We start from the raw sequence: 18,361 nt of genomic DNA on the forward strand, positions 1-18,361 counted from the left end.
GGAGAAAGTGATTGCAAGTTTCCAAAATTATTCAGCTCTTACTTACAGTCCTATTCTCAAAACTTTCCAGAGAAAAGCATTCTAGGTATTTTGACCCTTCCCAAAAGGGATTTTTCAATAAATTTTCATTAAAGAAATCTCTAACATTAGAAACTACTGGTGGAATTCTGGGCCTTGGAACGGAATGTAAATTTTGCAGAAAATGTGGCAAGATGTTTTGGGCTGGCGAGGAAATCAGCGCCGGCCCTGCCTGGCCACTCCCCGGGGCAGTGTCTGCCTGCCAGCCACCACTGGGCTGAGAGTGAGTCCAGCGAACCGCACTGCCCGAGCGCAAGCCCGGCTCTGCCATTTCCCAGGGCTGCGTCCCTGTCAAGCCACTCAGCTCCCTGCAGCTGTTTGCTCATCTGCAAGAAAATCTCATTTTCATTTTCCAGTTTTGTTTTCTTACTTAGATAATTTTGGTTTTATAGTAAAATACAATGCTCTAACAGTAGAGGGCCTCCTATTTTTTTTTTCCTATATGTATTACTGTAATTTTTTTCTGGTTATTTATTTATTTATTTAAATTTAATTTTTTCCTCTCCCTTTTATCCCCCCCCCCCCATGCCATCTACAGGCCTCTTATTTTTAACGAAGATTTCTACTTAGTCCCACATTTCAATCCGTTCAGTTGTCATCCCTTCCCTGCACTCCCATGTCACAGGTAAAGCCAACATATTAAATACTTGCTCTGGGCAGAGCCCTGTGCTAGGAAGCCACCCTGGAGACACGAGATTGGTACAACACAATCCTGGTCCTCAGAGAAACCTAAACACCCTCACAAAAGGCTACAATGCAAGATAGAAATTCAACTGTAAGTCACGGGGATCAGAAGACAAGAGGCTTCTTATTCCCAAGTTTAACAGGTGCTCTCTCCCACTCTGCCATCGCTACCAGTCAATATCAGAACTTCTAAATCACATCGCACATATTCTTCTCCCCTCAAACTACAAATTAAGCAAATTGATTATACCAGAAATCACAAATATCGGTAACCGTACACCTTCATCTGACAAACCGTTATTCAGTATCTACTCCCATAAGGAAATGTGATTAGATCCTATAGTTAGCACCAAGTCCTTTTAGAGAAATGATATCATTCCCAAGGTATATTTTTATCAAGTTATTTAATTTATTACAGCTCAATCATAAAATATACAGCAATGGCTTCTGATAAAAAGTACAAGTAAACCTGTGTGCCTCTGGGGACGAAAACCCACTCAGCAGAACCCCTGGCTGTACTGAGCCCGTGTGGGACCGGGCCTTCCACGGCCCTGCACCTAGTCTGCTGTCAAAGCCAAAAGCTGCCCGGCCTGTGTGGCTCAGTGATTGAGCATTGACCCATGAACCAGGAGGTCACGGTTTGATTCCGGGTCAGGGCACATGCCCAGGCGACAGGCTCGATTCCCAATAGGGGGCATGCAGGAGGCAGCCTATCAGTGATTCTCTCATCTCTGATTTCTCTCTCTCTCTCTCTCTCTCTCTCTCTCTCTCTCTCTCTTTCCCTTCCTCTCTGAAATATATATATATATTTTAAAGCCAAAAGTCAACTCTGCAATTAACTTGGGGAGGTGGCGGGGGGGAGGATAGACAAAGAGAAAGAAAAAGGGAAGGCAGAGGACATAATCTCTTCCTCTCTATTCATAGGTCATTCACTGTTATTGACAGTAATATTCTCCCTGCTAAATGTAATGCATAAGCTGTTTGCTTTAAGAATATCTGTAAGCACATTCTTTTGAATGTTATCCTTAGTAGTAATTCTGGGAGATTTGGCTTTAGAAAACATCCAGCACTCACCCAGAACTAAGCCTAATGAACGAGTTGGTTATTTAAGTTCAATTAGGCTCAAAAATAACACACAATTACAGGAAGTAAAGAGGTAACTTCCTCGTGGTATTCACTAAGCAACTCTGATAATAACACCAAGATACAGTCTTAAACATATTTTGGGCGACAGCACCAGAATTTTTATAAAAATACTGTATTACTTGGAAACATGACAAATTTTAAGGATAACACTTAGCTAGATATGTAAGCCTTGCCTTGTTTTAAACTTCATTTCGTTATAGCTGATCTTCATTTTAGTAGGAAAATGTCAGTAAATAAAAATGAAACACCAGATAATTATGGAACTAAATCTACTACATTACACTCTTAAGTCTGTGTGTCATTTAAACCCTCGAATGTACAGCAGACAAATACTACCGTTATACTTCTTAACCTTCTGGAACCAAAGCGTTGTTTTATGCATGAAAGTCAACATCAGGTGCCATTAACATGGCCCACATGCAACCTCTGCAAACCCTTGCGTCAGTGAGGATTCCACCCAATATACAGGTATTGCCCAGAGAAACCAATTAACCTGTGGCTAGAAGATTAAGTGCAAAAACAGACCAGTAAACTCCGCTTCGCAACCTCTCCCAAAACACACACACACACACACACACACACACACACACACTGATTCTGCCTTTAATAGTAGCACCCTAAGCAAAAATTGAATTCTTACAAATAAAGAGAGCAGGAAAAACAAGAACAAGAACTTTTTTTTTACCTTATCTTCTTGCACGCTTTCTCTGAAATCAGTCTCAAGCCTACAGAAATACATGAGCGAGTAACACACACCCAGATTTTTAAACTATTAACATTGTGTTCTCTGTCTCCTTTTCAATTCTCTTCTTAGAAATGGGCAAGTCTCCTGCCTTGGAAAATCTTCACCTGACCCTTCCTAAACAGCTGTCTTTCTTGGACAAAGTTCTGGAATGAGAGGTTCACCCTTTTTGCCCACTTTCTCAACTATCCAGTTACTGTATAACCTTTTGGAATCTGATCTTTGCCCCGATGCACTAGTATACAAAACAGACAAAAATCCCTCTTCTCACAGATACTGCAGTCCAGTGGATATTACATCTAGTGAGACAGAAAGATTGAATAAGGATTTTTAAAAGTTTGTCAATAATAAGCAGGAAGAAGGTAAAATAACAAGAAGGGAATGAGAATATGAAATGTCAAGAAAGGTGGCCAGCGCTGACCGATCCCTCCCCTCGGCCCCCAGGCCTCCTCAAGGGCTCAGCGGGCGGTACCAGCTCTCTCCACGAGTAGCCCAGGTCTGCCTTGAGCCTCACTCTTCTTCAAAAGGATCCTTTCACTGAGGAATCACATCTACTCTCAGGCCATCTTTACACGTGACTCCTAGACCCTGACTTGTCTTCCAAATTCCCGCCATTACCAGCACCGCTTCAGAGGGCAACTAAAATTCACGCTCAATTTCCCCCCTAGTTCTACCTCCAGGTTTCTCTTCTGCTGTCCCTGGCACCAATGCCCCAGCGATTCCAGTGAAAACCCAGCAGTTATCTTCAATTTGTTCTGATAGCCGCTCTTTTCTCTTTTTACATGTACTTAATTTCATTTTTTAAATCCTGTTGAGTATCCTGTCATATTTTTTTTTCATTCTATTTTCAATGGCATGAACAGTTTCGGGGTCTCCCATTTTATCAAACCTAACAAACAAAATAAGGAACCCCAAAGTGTTTAGGCTGCCCCCTCCCCTAGTGAAAAACTTCCATCAACCACCCAATTTCCACTGCCACAGCCTGAGGTCCCAGGCTGGCCTGCTCCCAGGGTTCCTCTGCTCCAGGCTCCACCCGAAAGGCCCCTCTGCCTCCCAGCACGTCCTCCTGCCTCGCACACATCCATCTGATGGGCAGCTCCACCTCCATCCCCTGAGAAGCCCTGCAGACCACAGACCACTCCACCAACTCTCCCCTCCTCTGGTCTCCTAGGCATTTATTAATGCATCTTTCATAAGGAACTTATTATACATTCGTCTTTACTGTTGGTATTCTTTAATATGTATGTGAAATATCTGTGGGAACAAGTCAATAACGGCAATGCTCAATAAAGACCAGATGCTCCCAGAGAGGACCATATTTGTACTGACTTTAAAATAACAGTCGCATCGGAAAGCATTAAAACTTCGAACCACATGGCCCGTTTTTAAATGTTCTGTTTGAGGCAACATTACTTTAAACAAGACTCCTTTATAATAAGTCATCATTTAATTAATATCCAAATACCTTGAGAGCCAATAACAGTTCAGCAAAACAGCTGGAAATCAAATATCAGATATAATTACACACAGCTGGCTTTATTCAACCGATGTCATATTAAATAAACTTATTCCACAGACCGTTTCCCCCCCTCAACTCCCCAAGAAAAAAAAAATCCTTCAAGAAACATAAAAGGCTCTTTGTTAGATTTTTTTTTTAAGTTTGCAGAATATATTCCAATATTAGAGATTTTTCAGCAGGAGTACATCATACTAAAGATTTTCAGAGGAGTATATTTTGTTTTTTTGTGCCATACTGTGTGTTTTTGTAAGATTTCACAGCCTTGGAGCTTTGTTTTCTTTAAGACTAACACAAAAATAGCAAACTGGACCAAGTCACAAAATACAATGAACACCTGTATTTTTATGATCTGGCATTCAGTTTATTATTTTGATATTAGATTCTATTTATTATTTTTGTAAAGATGCCATGTCTTTATAAGTTGTAATATAAATTATCAAACAAAAATATTGCTTTCAAACCTATTGTTTCAAGACATTATTTAAAGCATTTTACTGTATTGTATATGTTATATGAAGGAGAACTTATTTTTATAATTTTATTTGAGTGAGAGAGAGAGAGAGAGAGACAATGATTTGTTGTCCCACTTATTTATGCATTCATTGGTTGCTTCTTATATGCCCATGACCAGGAATCAAACCCACAAACCTTGGGGTATACCTGGCCAGGGTTTGAAGGGTAACTTATTTATAAACAATAACAACTACCTATTATATGCCAGGCACTGTGCTGGATGCTCTACATCTATTATCTTGATCAAGTCCCAAATAGGTATTCTCCTCTCCCCTCCCCATCTCCCTCACCCTTTTCCTCCACTTTAACAAAGAAAAAGTGTACATGCTGTACTTATCTAACCATCAAACTTAAAACTAAAGTCATACTTTATAAAAATGTACAACTAGTCTTGGTATTGTCTCATCTATGATATAACCTTTCAACAATCACCTTTCCAGAAAGCTAAAATTAAGTCCAATCGTAACATCAATCAAAAACTCATTTGTCATATATAGGAGACTATATGCCTTGATACAAACCAACATAAAGTTACTTAACCTGAAAATCAATTCTATTTGAAAAATGGTGAGAAAACCAATGCTCAGCCCATATGGGTGGTTGTGAGAAGTACATGAGATAACGCCAGCAGAACCCATAGGTGCCGTATTGATAGCTGGGAGACATCATGTGCAGACGTGGGTCAGTTTACAGAGGGTCTCTAGTCCAGGTTCATTAATGCACATAACAAACCAAATATTAAATATGAAGAGTTTGAGTATGCTTCCCTGGAGGTGGAAAAGTTATTTTCTAATAACAATTATGACAGTTATCACAGATGAATTTTTTCAATATAAAGACTCCCAGATTTTTAATAAACACTTACAAATTTGTTAGAGACAGCATTGAAACGAGCAGAATGGAGGCTTACATTCTGAGGATCTTCTCCCCAGAAATGTATAATGCGTGCTTTAAGAAGATTATACATTACCTTAAGCAATAAAACAAAATTTAAAAAAAAAGATTATACAAATTTAGGACCTATCTGTGAGATCATCTAAATTGCCATACCTCTCAAAAAAAAAAAAAAGGGCCTTAGCTGCCCCTATTAAGCAACCATTAGATTCTTGAAAGGTGTCACCATTCTTGATTTATTCATCAAACCTGAACACACACCAGGGATCAAATTTAATATGTATGAAGACAAGCAATTATGTATGGCTGGAATTAACAAACTATCCCAACTGTCATCACAATCTAAATTATTTCTTTAACACAATGAACATTTTTTACAGAAAGAAAAACTATAGGGGAACTACAAGTTATGTGTGATGCTAATTTCTGAAAATATAATTTAACTGCTTTAAAAGAAAACTACCTCCAAATACAGTTCAGATCTCTTTTAACCACCTGCTTTCTGAACCCAATATCACAGAAGAAATTCATTTTAAAATTGTTTTAACCCTTGCTGGTGTTGCTCAGTGGTAGAGCATCGGCCCTCACACCAAAGGGTCTCAGGTTCAATTCCGGGTCAAGGGCATGTACCCAGATTGCAGTTTGTTCCCTGCCCCTGATAGGGGAGAGGGGGGGAGGCAACCAATTGATGTATCTGTCTCACATCAGTGCTTCTCTCTCTCTCTCTCTCTCTCTCTCTCTCTCTCTCTCCCCTCACCTCCCTCTCTCCCTTCCACTCTCTCTAAATATCCTCAGGTGAAGACTAACAACAACAAAAATTCCATTTTACTAACAGAATTTTTAAAATTCATACTGAGTAATCAATTTATAAAAACAAATTAACACATCTATTTCAAAATATTTAGAATGCTACATAGCAATCCACTTTTTTATGATTATATCCAAGATTTTTAAAACTATGTATACTAAAGAATATCCTCGTTCAAATTGCTATCCTTTTCTTCCTTCTTCTCCTGCCCCCCCCCCCCCCCCCCCCCCCTTTTTTATTGTGATTGCTCAAAAGCTATTATGAATTCAAAACCTAGAGCTTTAAAGAACTTTAATTTCTAATTGGTTCCAAATATGTAATCACAAGGAATATGCAAAAGACTAAAAATGTAGCATAGGACAAATGATAGAAGAAATTGTTGCAGTATTTTTACCTTTTAAAGCTCAATATGGATAAGCAAGCTCTACTTGAATAAGAACTGCCTTGCATTCAAAAAGCATCACTGTGAACGAGGGGAAAAAATGAGGATTTACTGGATTACTTACACAGAGAGTGCATTACAAATTCACTAAAATCAAGTCCACTTCCTTTTGGAGTCATTACTTTAAAGCACAAAAGTACCAGATGTTCCTCCATACAGCTTGTTACATATAGAAAAAAATAAATTACATTATCATATTAAGGATATACATCTGACTCTAGTCTAAGCTCTTTGAGCTGTAATGTAATCAACTTTGAAGCAGACTTTCTTTACATGTGTGCTATTGAAGCTGAAATAAATGAAACAAGCACTTCCAAGCCATCGTCCCAAATCTACCAAGAATATTCTTGTGTTATGAGTGGGGCTTTAAAATCAGAAAGAGATTCTGAGGCTTAGTTCTACCATTTACTGGATATTGACCTTGGGCAATTTCCTTAACTTTCCTCTTCTGTAAAATGAGAATAAACATATGTTCTTCATTGGGCTTGAGAGAGGATTAAACTTGCCTAGATATTAACTATTGTTAACATTTCCTATAGGAGGACAACTATTAGTTATTGACAGGGAAGAAGTATCAATAGGTAAAAGATCTATTTCATAAAATAAATATTATTCTTAAAAAAATGATGATAGACAGACATGTGTCTGTCTATGGCAGGGGTCCTCAAACTTTTTAAACAGGGGGACAGTTCACTGTCCCTCAGACCGTTGGAGGGCCGGACTATAGTTTAAAAAGAAAACTATGAACAAATTCCTATGCACACTGCACATATCTTATTTTGAAGTAAAAAAACAAAACGGGAACAAATACAATATTTGTATTTGCATGTGGCCCGTGGGCCATAGTTTGAGGACCCCTGGTCTATGGGATACCTGACATTACAAAAGACTTTTTCAAAGCCTTTGCACAGCTAGAATACTAATGGAATGTTGAACAAAGATAGTTTCTTGATGGAAAAAAAAATCCTGCTAAACTAAAAAATGTTAAGTATCCAATTAATATGAAGCCAATGCCACTTTTCATATTGAGGTTTGAGAGTTCAAATGAATTCTCCTTCTTCTCCAATTAATAAAAGCCTGGTGAGAGGGAGATCAATAATACCTGTGTTATAATTGTCTCGCATTTTCCCACAGGAGCATTCACCTGATGATGGGAGAACAATAGTACGCCTTCTTCCTAAGTTAAGAAAAAGGATGCAGCCGCTTCCACCTATGAATAGGATGCTGCCACACAAATTGAGAAGCTATTGTTCACACCGTCAATTAAAATTACTTCCACGCTGCTAATGAAGAGTTCAAGTTGTAAACTTTTTATTTTATGCTAATTTTCTTAAAAGGAGCAAAATTGTTTGAATCATAAGAAAGTACACAACAAAAGAGCAAAACAATCACAGAAAGCAATGAAAGAGTTGATAAATGGGTGGATCTACCAAGGCCTAGTCAATGTATATATCCTTTTAAATAACAGATTGTTGCTTTTTTTTTAAAATTCTCACCCAAGGATATGTTTAGAAAGAGAAGGGAGTGAGAGACACATCGATCTGTTGCCTCCCATTCATGCCCCAACCAGCAATCGAACCCACAACCTAGGTATGTGCCTTGACCAGGAACCAAACCCACCACCTTTTGTTGTATGGGACGATGCTCCAATCAACTGAGCCAGGGCAGATAGTTGAAATTTAGAAGACAAGAAAATATAATGCCTCAAATTTAGTTTGCCACAATATATTCAGACCTTTTTTTCAGTGGTCAAACTTGATTCTGAACTATTTTTTTAATTGACTTCTTGGACAAGACTACTAATGCTCAGTTTTCTTGAAAATACCCATAGCTTGACCCCAGGATGCGACATAAAATCAAAGAAAAGGAAATACTAATTTTGTCTACACAGACTCAGGCATTTTTCCCAAGAATAATAATAATAATGCCCTGTCATTTTTGCCACAGTGGAATTTGAATTTACACATTCTTGCTTGTAAAATGGAAGTAGGATGCAAAAGATAAATAGCAGCATGATCCAGAAAGCCAAAGGTTGAAGGAGATACTTCAAATAGTCACTGCAAATGACAGAGGTGGGCCAGGATAACAATTCAGAGGAAGTATTTTGGCAGCAGAACCTAGTTGTCCATTCTGACTTTGCTATTTATTGCTGTGAGACTTAACATTTCCAAGTTTAATTGAGGATAATGCCTACACTTTACAGTGCTGCTAGCAAGGTCCAATTAGATAAGCTATATAAAGCACGTACACACTAGCTATTATAGAGCTATTGCTATTGTTTCCAATTTAAGGGGGTGGGGTGGGGGAAAATTAGACTCCATAATGCCAAATAAGACAGACTTGAGGAAGGGATTCCAGCAAGGTGGCCAATGACAATTTCTGCTTCCTTCAGGTTCCCAGGTCCAATATAGCAAGTACTGCTAGTAAAATTTCATCCTTTTTGATAAGATTGAATGGTACAAAATGAGCAAAAGACTTAGTTACATGTGGTTTCCAAGATACTTTGAACGCTCTCCTGAATGACTAGTAAGCTCTACTTTCCTTTTCTTTTTTGCCAACCATGAAGGATTGCTATTGGCAATTACTTACTTCTTCCTCCCCACAGAGAAGAGAGCATTTGCATAATATGTTCAACAAGACACTGTAAATAACAGGTGTCTACTACTTAAAGGCAGAGAGATTTAGGTAGGAACCTGTTGAATGATTTCTGATCATCTTTTAAGTATTTTCAATAAAGATGGTGGAGGTACCGCCCCCATGGAAGACTGGAGATTTAAAAAAGAGAACCAAAGGACAGTTACATGCCTTCCTTTGCTTTTTGTTCAAATACAGTTTATTTTTTTACTATATTTACACCTAAGTAATAATGTTTTCCCAGATAAGAAAAGCAATGAAAGACAAAAGATCACTGAACTGCAATTCCTAGAACTGATTGTTGAGTTGGGAGGGTGGGGAGAAGAAGCAAAAGTGCAATTCAATGCAGCCCTAGCCATTCTGGCTCAGTGGATAGAGCGTCAGCCTGTGGACTCAAGGGTCCCAGGTTCGATTCCAGTCAAGGGCACATGCCCAGGTTGCGGGCTCCATCCCCAGTGGGGGGCATGCAGGAGGCAGCCGATCAATGATTCTCTCTCATCATTAATGTTTCTATCTCTCCCTCTCCCTTCCTCTCTGAAATCAATAAATATATATATTTTTTAAAGTGCAATGCAGACACTTCTAAGAACAAAATTTATTAAAACCTTCCAGTTCCTACTTGCCTCCTTTAAAAAGAAAATATTATCAATTTTCAGTGTGACTCTGAAATGCTGGATAAACAAATTGAGAGAACAACTAATTGGGAAAAATCAGCATTTTGAATGGTACAGGGACTACTTGCTAATATTACCACAGACATTTCATTATGCTTTGCTGGCGCTGCCACCTGCCTCATTTCATACCCCGAACTCCAGTTCATTTTAATGGACAAGGAAAGCCAATGCAATACAAATATTAACGTTGTTATCTCTTAAGTTTTCCCTCCATCCTAAAGAACGTACTAAGTGAAGAACCCCAGTGGGGGGCATGCAGGAGGCAGCCGATCAATGATTCTCTCTCATCATTAATGTTTCTATCTCTCCCTCTCCCTTCCTCTCTGAAATCAATAAATATATATATTTTTTAAAGTGCAATGCAGACACTTCTAAGAACAAAATTTATTAAAACCTTCCAGTTCCTACTTGCCTCCTTTAAAAAGAAAATATTATCAATTTTCAGTGTGACTCTGAAATGCTGGATAAACAAATTGAGAGAACAACTAATTGGGAAAAATCAGCATTTTGAATGGTACAGGGACTACTTGCTAATATTACCACAGACATTTCATTATGCTTTGCTGGCGCTGCCACCTGCCTCATTTCATACCCCGAACTCCAGTTCATTTTAATGGACAAGGAAAGCCAATGCAATACAAATATTAACGTTGTTATCTCTTAAGTTTTCCCTCCATCCTAAAGAACGTACTAAGTGAAGAATTGCTTTTCGCCAATAGGTTATAGATACGAAGAGCAACAAAACTTGTAGTCTTGTAAAACCTGTTATTCTAAAAAATAAATAAATAAATAAGCCACTTCTTCATCTTGGATAACAGGTATAGTCAAGTTAAGTCAAAGATATGACTTTGAAACCCTAGAAAGCACTTTAAAGGATCACAGGCTTATAATTCCCAAACTGGAAAGTAAAGAATACAATAAACACATCATTCAGCAATAACATCTAGGAGTAATGGCAATAACGGATAAATACAATAAACACATAACCTAGGAGTATCAGTAATAATGAATGAAAACATTAAGGTTCCTACCTCTCCCACAAGCTTTGTAATAACCCTGTTGGTTTTTTTTCTTTTATTGCCACTGAGCTGGTCCACCCTCCAGCCAGCATTTTTATTGCTATCACACCACAGTTTCATTAAGGGTCACTCCACTACAACCATCTGAGTGAGAGGGATCCTTGCAACAGAGGGCAAAGCTGCAGTCCCAACCACATGGTTAATGGAGCCTGCATGTTTATTAACATTTATAGATCGTGAAGTTCCCTGTGAAGGTGCAATAGAGCATTATCTTTTCCTCACCTTGAATGGACAATGCAAGAATCTTGACCAGCCAAATAATGTGAACAGCCAATGAATCAAGCTACATGGCAAGTGGGGAAATTGTTCTAACTTAAATGAGCATCAGGATCACAGGATGAGCTTTCTAAATAATACATATTCCCGAGCCCCTCTCTAGCTGTAGTAAATCATTAACTCTGGAGACCTAGGAATCTATATGTATTATAAGCAGAATTTGTGCCTCCCATGCCCCCAAGTAATTCATATAATCAGATGAGTTTGGGAAACATAGGAAAATAAGGGAAGATTTGAAGGAATTATTGGCTTCCTGTCAATATGCAAAAGCACCTAATTACCACTGTACTTCCTCATCTTATGGTGTTAGATGGCATAGTGATATTAGAATTTTGATATTCCAGACAGGGTATAAAAATCATGGCTTTTATTTATAGCAAGTTAGCTTTATAGCTATCATACAGTAACATAACTAACCAAGGATGCCATAAACCAGTTAAACTGAAAATGTTAACAGAAGACATCTTAATGATTGATTGATTATAGCAAGCTTCTACTTAAATTTCTGCAATAAATGTATGTATTTGTTAGTCCTTGTAGGAAAACAGATACATAAGCATATTGAGTAGTAGTGGCCAGACTTAAGAGATTTAAAAACTTGGATTTTAATCTCAGTTTTCCTACAAAGAAGCAAGTTGACAAAGTTGTCTGAGTCTCATTTATAAAAAGAGGTTAATAATAATGTCATAGTTATACCATTATAATTAAATAAGAAATAGCTGTACCATTAATTTTTAAATATGAATATACTTGAGCACTACCTTATATTAGACACTATTCTAAGCTATTCTAACTATTGTTGTGGGAGTTTTTGTCTTTTAAAATTTATCTTTATTGTTGAAAGTATTACAGATGTCCCATTTTTTTCTCCTATTAACCCCTTCCACTCCACTCCTGCACCCCCTCCCAACTATTGTTTTTAATCCATCAAAAATTTCTATCAATTTGAATTATTTTTTGTTTATAATTCCTTTTTCCCAACTCTTCCTAAGATTCTAACCTGAAATGTAGCCATTATCTAAATTCGATTATTAGATTCAGTAGTGTCCAACTCATAAAAGCCACCTGTTTGAAAGGGATCATTTTCATCCTCAGAAAAGTCTTATGAATCAGATTATTCAGTATCCTCTGTTTTACAGATGAGAAAGTCCAGACAGGTTATAACTTGCCCAAATTCACACAGCTTATAAAAGAAAGTGATAATGTAGCCTTCTTAACCTACTATGATAAACTAAGTATGTCCAGAATAAATTTTAGTCCTTTCCTCCCAAGCTCTACTAATTCAGGGTCCTGGCTGATAAAAACAGATCTTACGTTTTCAGTTAAGTGCACACATACTCCTTCGCCAGCACATTAAAAGGAATTACCTCTTTAAATCATTTATCTGCCCCATCTGGTTGGTCAAGGACATCCTGGTGCCTTTTGCCAATGTACATGTTTTGTTTTTTTTAATTCTATGTATGCCCAAATTTCAAGCTTAGAATGCTTTCTGCCTGTGTTATCTACACTTTATTATTAATAATTGTAATTTATATTTACAATAAATACAATCAACATTTCAGCTGGACTTAGTACTCCACTAACTTTATCCATAGAGAACAGTGATAACCTAAAAAAGCAAGCCTACAATTACTCTGCCTACTTTTGCATTTTTACATTACTTTAGAAGACAACAATTTGTAAAGGTGTTTTTTATGAGTTTGACATTATTGTTATTTTAATTCTCACCTGAGGATATGTTTATTGATTTTAGAGAGGGAGAGAGGGAGGGAGAGGGAAAGGGGAAGAGAGAGAGGGAGGAGGAGAAAGTAACATTAATCGGTTGCCTCCTGTATGCACCCCAAACAGGGGATCAAATCTAGTTATGTGCCCTGATCAGGAATCGAACCCGCAACCTTTTTGGTGCAGGGGGATGACACTCCAACCAACTGAGCCACCCAGCCAGGACTGAGTTTGACATTATTGAATCCAATAGTTGAATTTGAATGGTGACTTCATTTTAGGTTAGAATCTTGAGAAGAGTTGAGTAGAGCTGGAAAGGAGACATCATAAACCAAAAAATAATTCAACCTGATGATATAAATTTTTGACTGCCTGAAAAATCTAAATTTTTAAAATTAAACTTCTTGAAGTAATAGGTAACAGTGGTTAATAACATTATACAAATTTCAGCTCTACATTATAATTTGGCATCTGTTAAGTGCTCCCAACCCAAAGTCTAGTTTCCTTCCATTACCATCTATTTGACCCCCTATATCCAATTTATGTAATTCCCTTCCTCTCTGGTAACCACTGTTCCACTGTCTGTATCTATGATTTTGCTTTGTTAGTTCATTTGTTATTTTTGTTTTATATTCCCCGTATGAGTGAAAAGACATGGTTTTGTCCTTTCCCATCTGACTTCTTTCACTTAGCATAATACTCTTAAGATCCATCCAATGTGTCGCAAAGGGCAATGAATCTTTATATTTTAATTAAAGACACTTTTCTAAAGAGTTTCAGAGCAAGTATATAAAAAGCGACCATTTTCAAAGTAATTATTCACTGTACGTTGTTTTTCAAATCAATCATGTTGCTCTCTTAAAAATGAGTTCACCTTGCAGCCTAAGGATGTATTTACTAATTAAATGGCACAGATCTGCCAAGAGACAGGGAATGTTGTGTTATTCCTTGAGAAGGAATAAAAAGACACATTTGAGAATTGTCCCATCTTTCGCAATATCACCCACATTAATTCCAGGAGTTCCTCCTGTTCTAAATAGAGTCAATTCAGATAGAAAACAATGAAAAATATGCCCAGTAATGGCTCTACTAGAGAAACAGATAACATCACATATGTTTCATTACATGAAACTTTTCTCACAAAGACTCCCATTATCTCCTTCTCAAGACAGAATTATATTATTGAACATTCCCACCTTTGTTCCAGTCCAAAGGGAAGAAGAAATGCCTAAACAGAAATTCGATTTTCTAATCCGCTTAGATCTTGTCAAAACACAGAAGAGGAAATTAAAAAAAAAAATGTGTCAGAGACTATTAAAATGAAAAATAAAAACTGTTCAACTGGAATTGCATATTGGCTTTAAGTGCTAAGTTTTTCAACTTTTTCCCATCCATCTTCACTTTTGGAAAACTTTAACATCTCACTGTCTCTCTACCATAGTATAAGGTTGTCCCCTCTCCCCAATGTGAGAATTACTGTACCCACACCAGCTAAATGTTTTTCCATGTTAATTTCTGTGGCTTATATTATGGAAGTTATAGAATTTTCTGAATTCCAAATATCATTACTCAATGTTTCACCCCTGAAAAATCACTGCTTCCAATGAATATGTAAGCTACTCAAAAGCAAAAGTGCTATATATTTCTAATAGGTTATAAAATGATTGGCTTCCTAGACAAACAGAATCGTACCTATGGTACATGGATTATTCTCATAACAATTACCTGTACTATCTCAACAGAACATTTTTCTTCACCCACTCAGTCTAGTGTAGAATTCTTACAAAGGCATGTAGTGACATGGAAAGGAAATTTACTGAGATCTGGAATCAAATCTTGAGGTTCTGAGCAAGTCACTGATTCCTTCTGCATCTTTGGTTCCAAATGTGTTTTCTAAAAATGATTAAGTCAAGGGTTTCTACATTCTAGAATCTCCTTAGTCAGTCACTAACTCAGCATCCTACCTATTTTCGGAGACAGTTCATTGTACTTATCTTCAAGTACATTAACCTAGCCAAACATCTATCACCAATCGCTTGGTCTTTTTTAAATGCTAAATGCAGTCGCCAGTCTGTAAGGCAATCTAAATTAAAAACACAGCAAAAAAAAAAAAATGAGAAACAAAGATAGCATGAGTGGAATGAGAGATTATGTAAGAGCATGATTGTAACCTGAGTTCAATGATACTAGGAGTATGTATGCTTCAAATTACAGAGCCAACTTTATGAGTGAAAGGATTTCAAAAGATGAAAACACACGTAAGAAAATAATAGTTGGGCAATAATACAATATGCTTCCTTTACTTCTTAGGGGTATTCAAGAATTGTGTTAGGAGAGAATAAACCTCTATTAGTGTCCTTTACAAATCCTATCTACCTAGTAAATTTTCTTGCCATTTCACTAAAACACTGAATCTCACTTGCTTGTCTAGTTCTAACTCCAGCTCAACAACCTCCTAACTAGCCCGCTAAGAGCATACCTCCCCTCTGGAGTTTCAGGAAATAAAATATCATTTATTTAAAATTATACTGTCATATTAATGGTTATTGGATCATAAAATACTAGAGCTGGAAAAGTCCTTAGGAAGCATCTGTCCAACTCTTCATTTTATAAGCAAACTAGAGCCTAAAGAAATAAAGCAAGTTAGCTTTTTCACAACGGGTCTACCTCCAGAACACAGGCGTCATGAAAACCACCACTAAATCAAAGCAAAAATGGGAAAGGAAAAGACTCATATCAACATCATTGTCACGGACATGTAGATTTCAGTAAGTCTACTACTATAAGCCATCTGATCTACAAAAGTGGTGGGACTGACAAAAGAACCATAGAAAAAATTGAAAAGGAGGCTGCAGAGATGGGCTTCTTTCTAATGTAAGATTAACTAATTCACAGCTTTACTTTAAAAATCCACTACTTGCCTGGCAGGGGTGGCTCAGTGGTTGAGCATCAATCAGTGAACCACAAGGAGGTCATGGCACATGCCCGGGTTGTGGGCTTGATCCCCAGTAGGAGGAGTGCAGGAGGCAGCCAATCTAGGATTCTCATCATTGATGTTTCTATCTCTCTCTCCCTCTCCCTGAAATAAATAAAAATATATTTTTTAAAAATCCACTACTCACAAATATGCATAGTAGCCTTCCTTGAACAGCCTACAAGAATTATATAGAATATAATGAACAACATAAACTGGTGAACAAAAATAAAGCCAAAGGAAAAAAAAAATTTTAGAATAAAATAGAAGTAATCTGTTATTTGCAGATTTTTAATATCTCCTACAATTTTTGTGATATTATACTATGTTAGTACAGTTTTGGTAATATTATTATATTTAAAATATTTTTTCTTGAAATATGATTGTTCGTTACATGTAACATATTTAAAATCATTTTTCTTGAAATATTAATGTTTATTGCATGTAAATGGCTAATTATTTTGTATCTACAATAGATTTATTTTGTATATTGTAAAAAAAATAAAATAAAGAGTAAAAAAAGAGGAAGAAGAATGAATTTTGAATTTCAAAAAAAGAATTAAATACATAATTTCCACAGAGTGGACATTCTCTCAAAGAACCAGCAAAGATCCAATTCAGGAAATTGTTTTTTAAATAGGGGGCTGGGGACACAAGAGAGGCAGAGAAGGACATGCTACATACCCCGGGAAAATCCAGCCACTCCTGTGCTGATATGCAAAGTTGGCACCTTAGAAAACCACTGATAGTTCAGTTGAAAGGAGAAAATAGACTTTCATCTTGAGTTACACTTCTAAATTATTTATACCACCAAAATGCATTTAAGAGTCTACTATTTTAAGAGCCATGCTGAATGCACCAATTTTGTTAAGATTTTGGATCCTCAAAATAGAAAATATTTTGGTAAGTATGGGTCTTATTTTATGTTATCCACAGAATGAGGAACTGTAACAGTGGTTTTCAAATTTGACTGCACTTCAGTATAAGCGAGGAAAACTTTTTAAGACGTCCAGTGCCCAGGCCACAATCCAAATCAATTAAATCAGAATCTCTGGGGTGAGACTCCAGCATGAGTAAATCTGTCCAGATGTTTCCAATGTACAATAAAAAAAAAACCACTACTGAACCAGATGATCTCTAGGGTCAGTCTAGTTCCAAAATTCTCATCTAAGTCAGCTCATGTCCACTGAGCCATGCAATTCTAATGCTGATAAAGGCTAGCAATGTAATTGTTAAAGGCAGATTATGGAAAGGATATAGTAATTCACCAATGTAAAAGTGTGAATAATCAGAGTGGTATATAGCAAGCTCTTGAATATTCACTAACCAACTAGGTATGACAGCAAAACCCCAAATTTAAAAGGTAAAAGAAAGACAATTTGAGCCAACAACACATTTAAGCTATATAACACTTATAAAATTATTTATCAATACATGAGGCCATATGATAATTTCTGTTTCCCTAACTTTCCCTTATTAATAAATCCCTTGCTATGTGTATCTGTGTATGTATGTGTGTGTGTGTGTGTACATATGATGAGGCAAAAGTAGGTTTTCAGTTATGAGTATGCCAAACTGAGTTTAATTTTGTATTATTTAATTACTAGAGGCCCGGTGCACAAAAATTGTGCACTCAGGGGGGAGGGGGGGGTCCCTCAGCCCGGCCTGTGCCCTCTCGCAGTCTGGGACCCCTCAGGGGATGACCACCTGCTGGCTTAGGCCCGCTCTCCGGGGGATTGGGCCTAAGATGGCAATCAGACATCCCTCTGGCAGCCCGGCAGCCCTCGGGGGATGTCCACTTGCTAGAGGGGAGCAGGCCTAAACTGCAGTTGGACATCCTTAGCACTGCTGAGGAGGCAGGAGAGGCTCCCACCACCACTGCTGTACTGGCAGCCATCAGCCTGGCTTGTGGCTGAGCAGAGCTCCTTCCATGTGAGAGTGCCCTGACCACCAGAGGGCAGCTCCTGCATTGAGCGTCTGCCCCCTGGTGGTCAGTGTGTGTCATAGTGACCAGTCATTCCCAGTCTTTCTGCTGTTAGGGTCAGTTTGCATATTACCCTTTTACTATATAGGATAGAGGCCTGGTGCACAGGTGGGGGCTGGCTGGTTTGCCCTAAGGGTTTCCTGGATCAGGGTGGGGGTCCCGCTTGGGTGCCTGGCCAGCCTGGATGAGGGG

General features: G+C 37.7%; 1 protein-coding gene across 9 annotated transcripts in view; it reads right to left on the reverse strand.

The window, feature by feature from the left end:
• RAPGEF2 (Rap guanine nucleotide exchange factor (GEF) 2) overlaps positions 1 to 18,361 on the reverse strand; it is a 247,394-nt gene that overhangs the window by 183,595 nt on the left and 45,438 nt on the right. For 2 of the 9 annotated variants that reach the window (XM_014534999.1, XM_014534996.1), the window contains exon 1: positions 2,594 to 2,686. The exons of 1 other annotated variant lie outside the window; for it this stretch is intronic. In XM_014534999.1, coding sequence (XP_014390485.1) covers positions 2,594 to 2,647 — 54 coding nt within the window. In that variant the 5' untranslated portion in view covers positions 2,648 to 2,686. Of the gene's footprint in view, positions 1 to 2,593; positions 2,696 to 18,361 lie in introns of those variants that run through there. 6 more of the 9 variants (XM_014534997.1, XM_005860524.2, XM_014535001.1 and 3 more) reach the window with 4 other exon arrangements.

This window comes from Myotis brandtii, unplaced genomic scaffold (assembly GCF_000412655.1).
Source record: "Myotis brandtii unplaced genomic scaffold, ASM41265v1 scaffold136, whole genome shotgun sequence".
Taxonomy (NCBI): domain Eukaryota; kingdom Metazoa; phylum Chordata; class Mammalia; order Chiroptera; family Vespertilionidae; genus Myotis; species Myotis brandtii.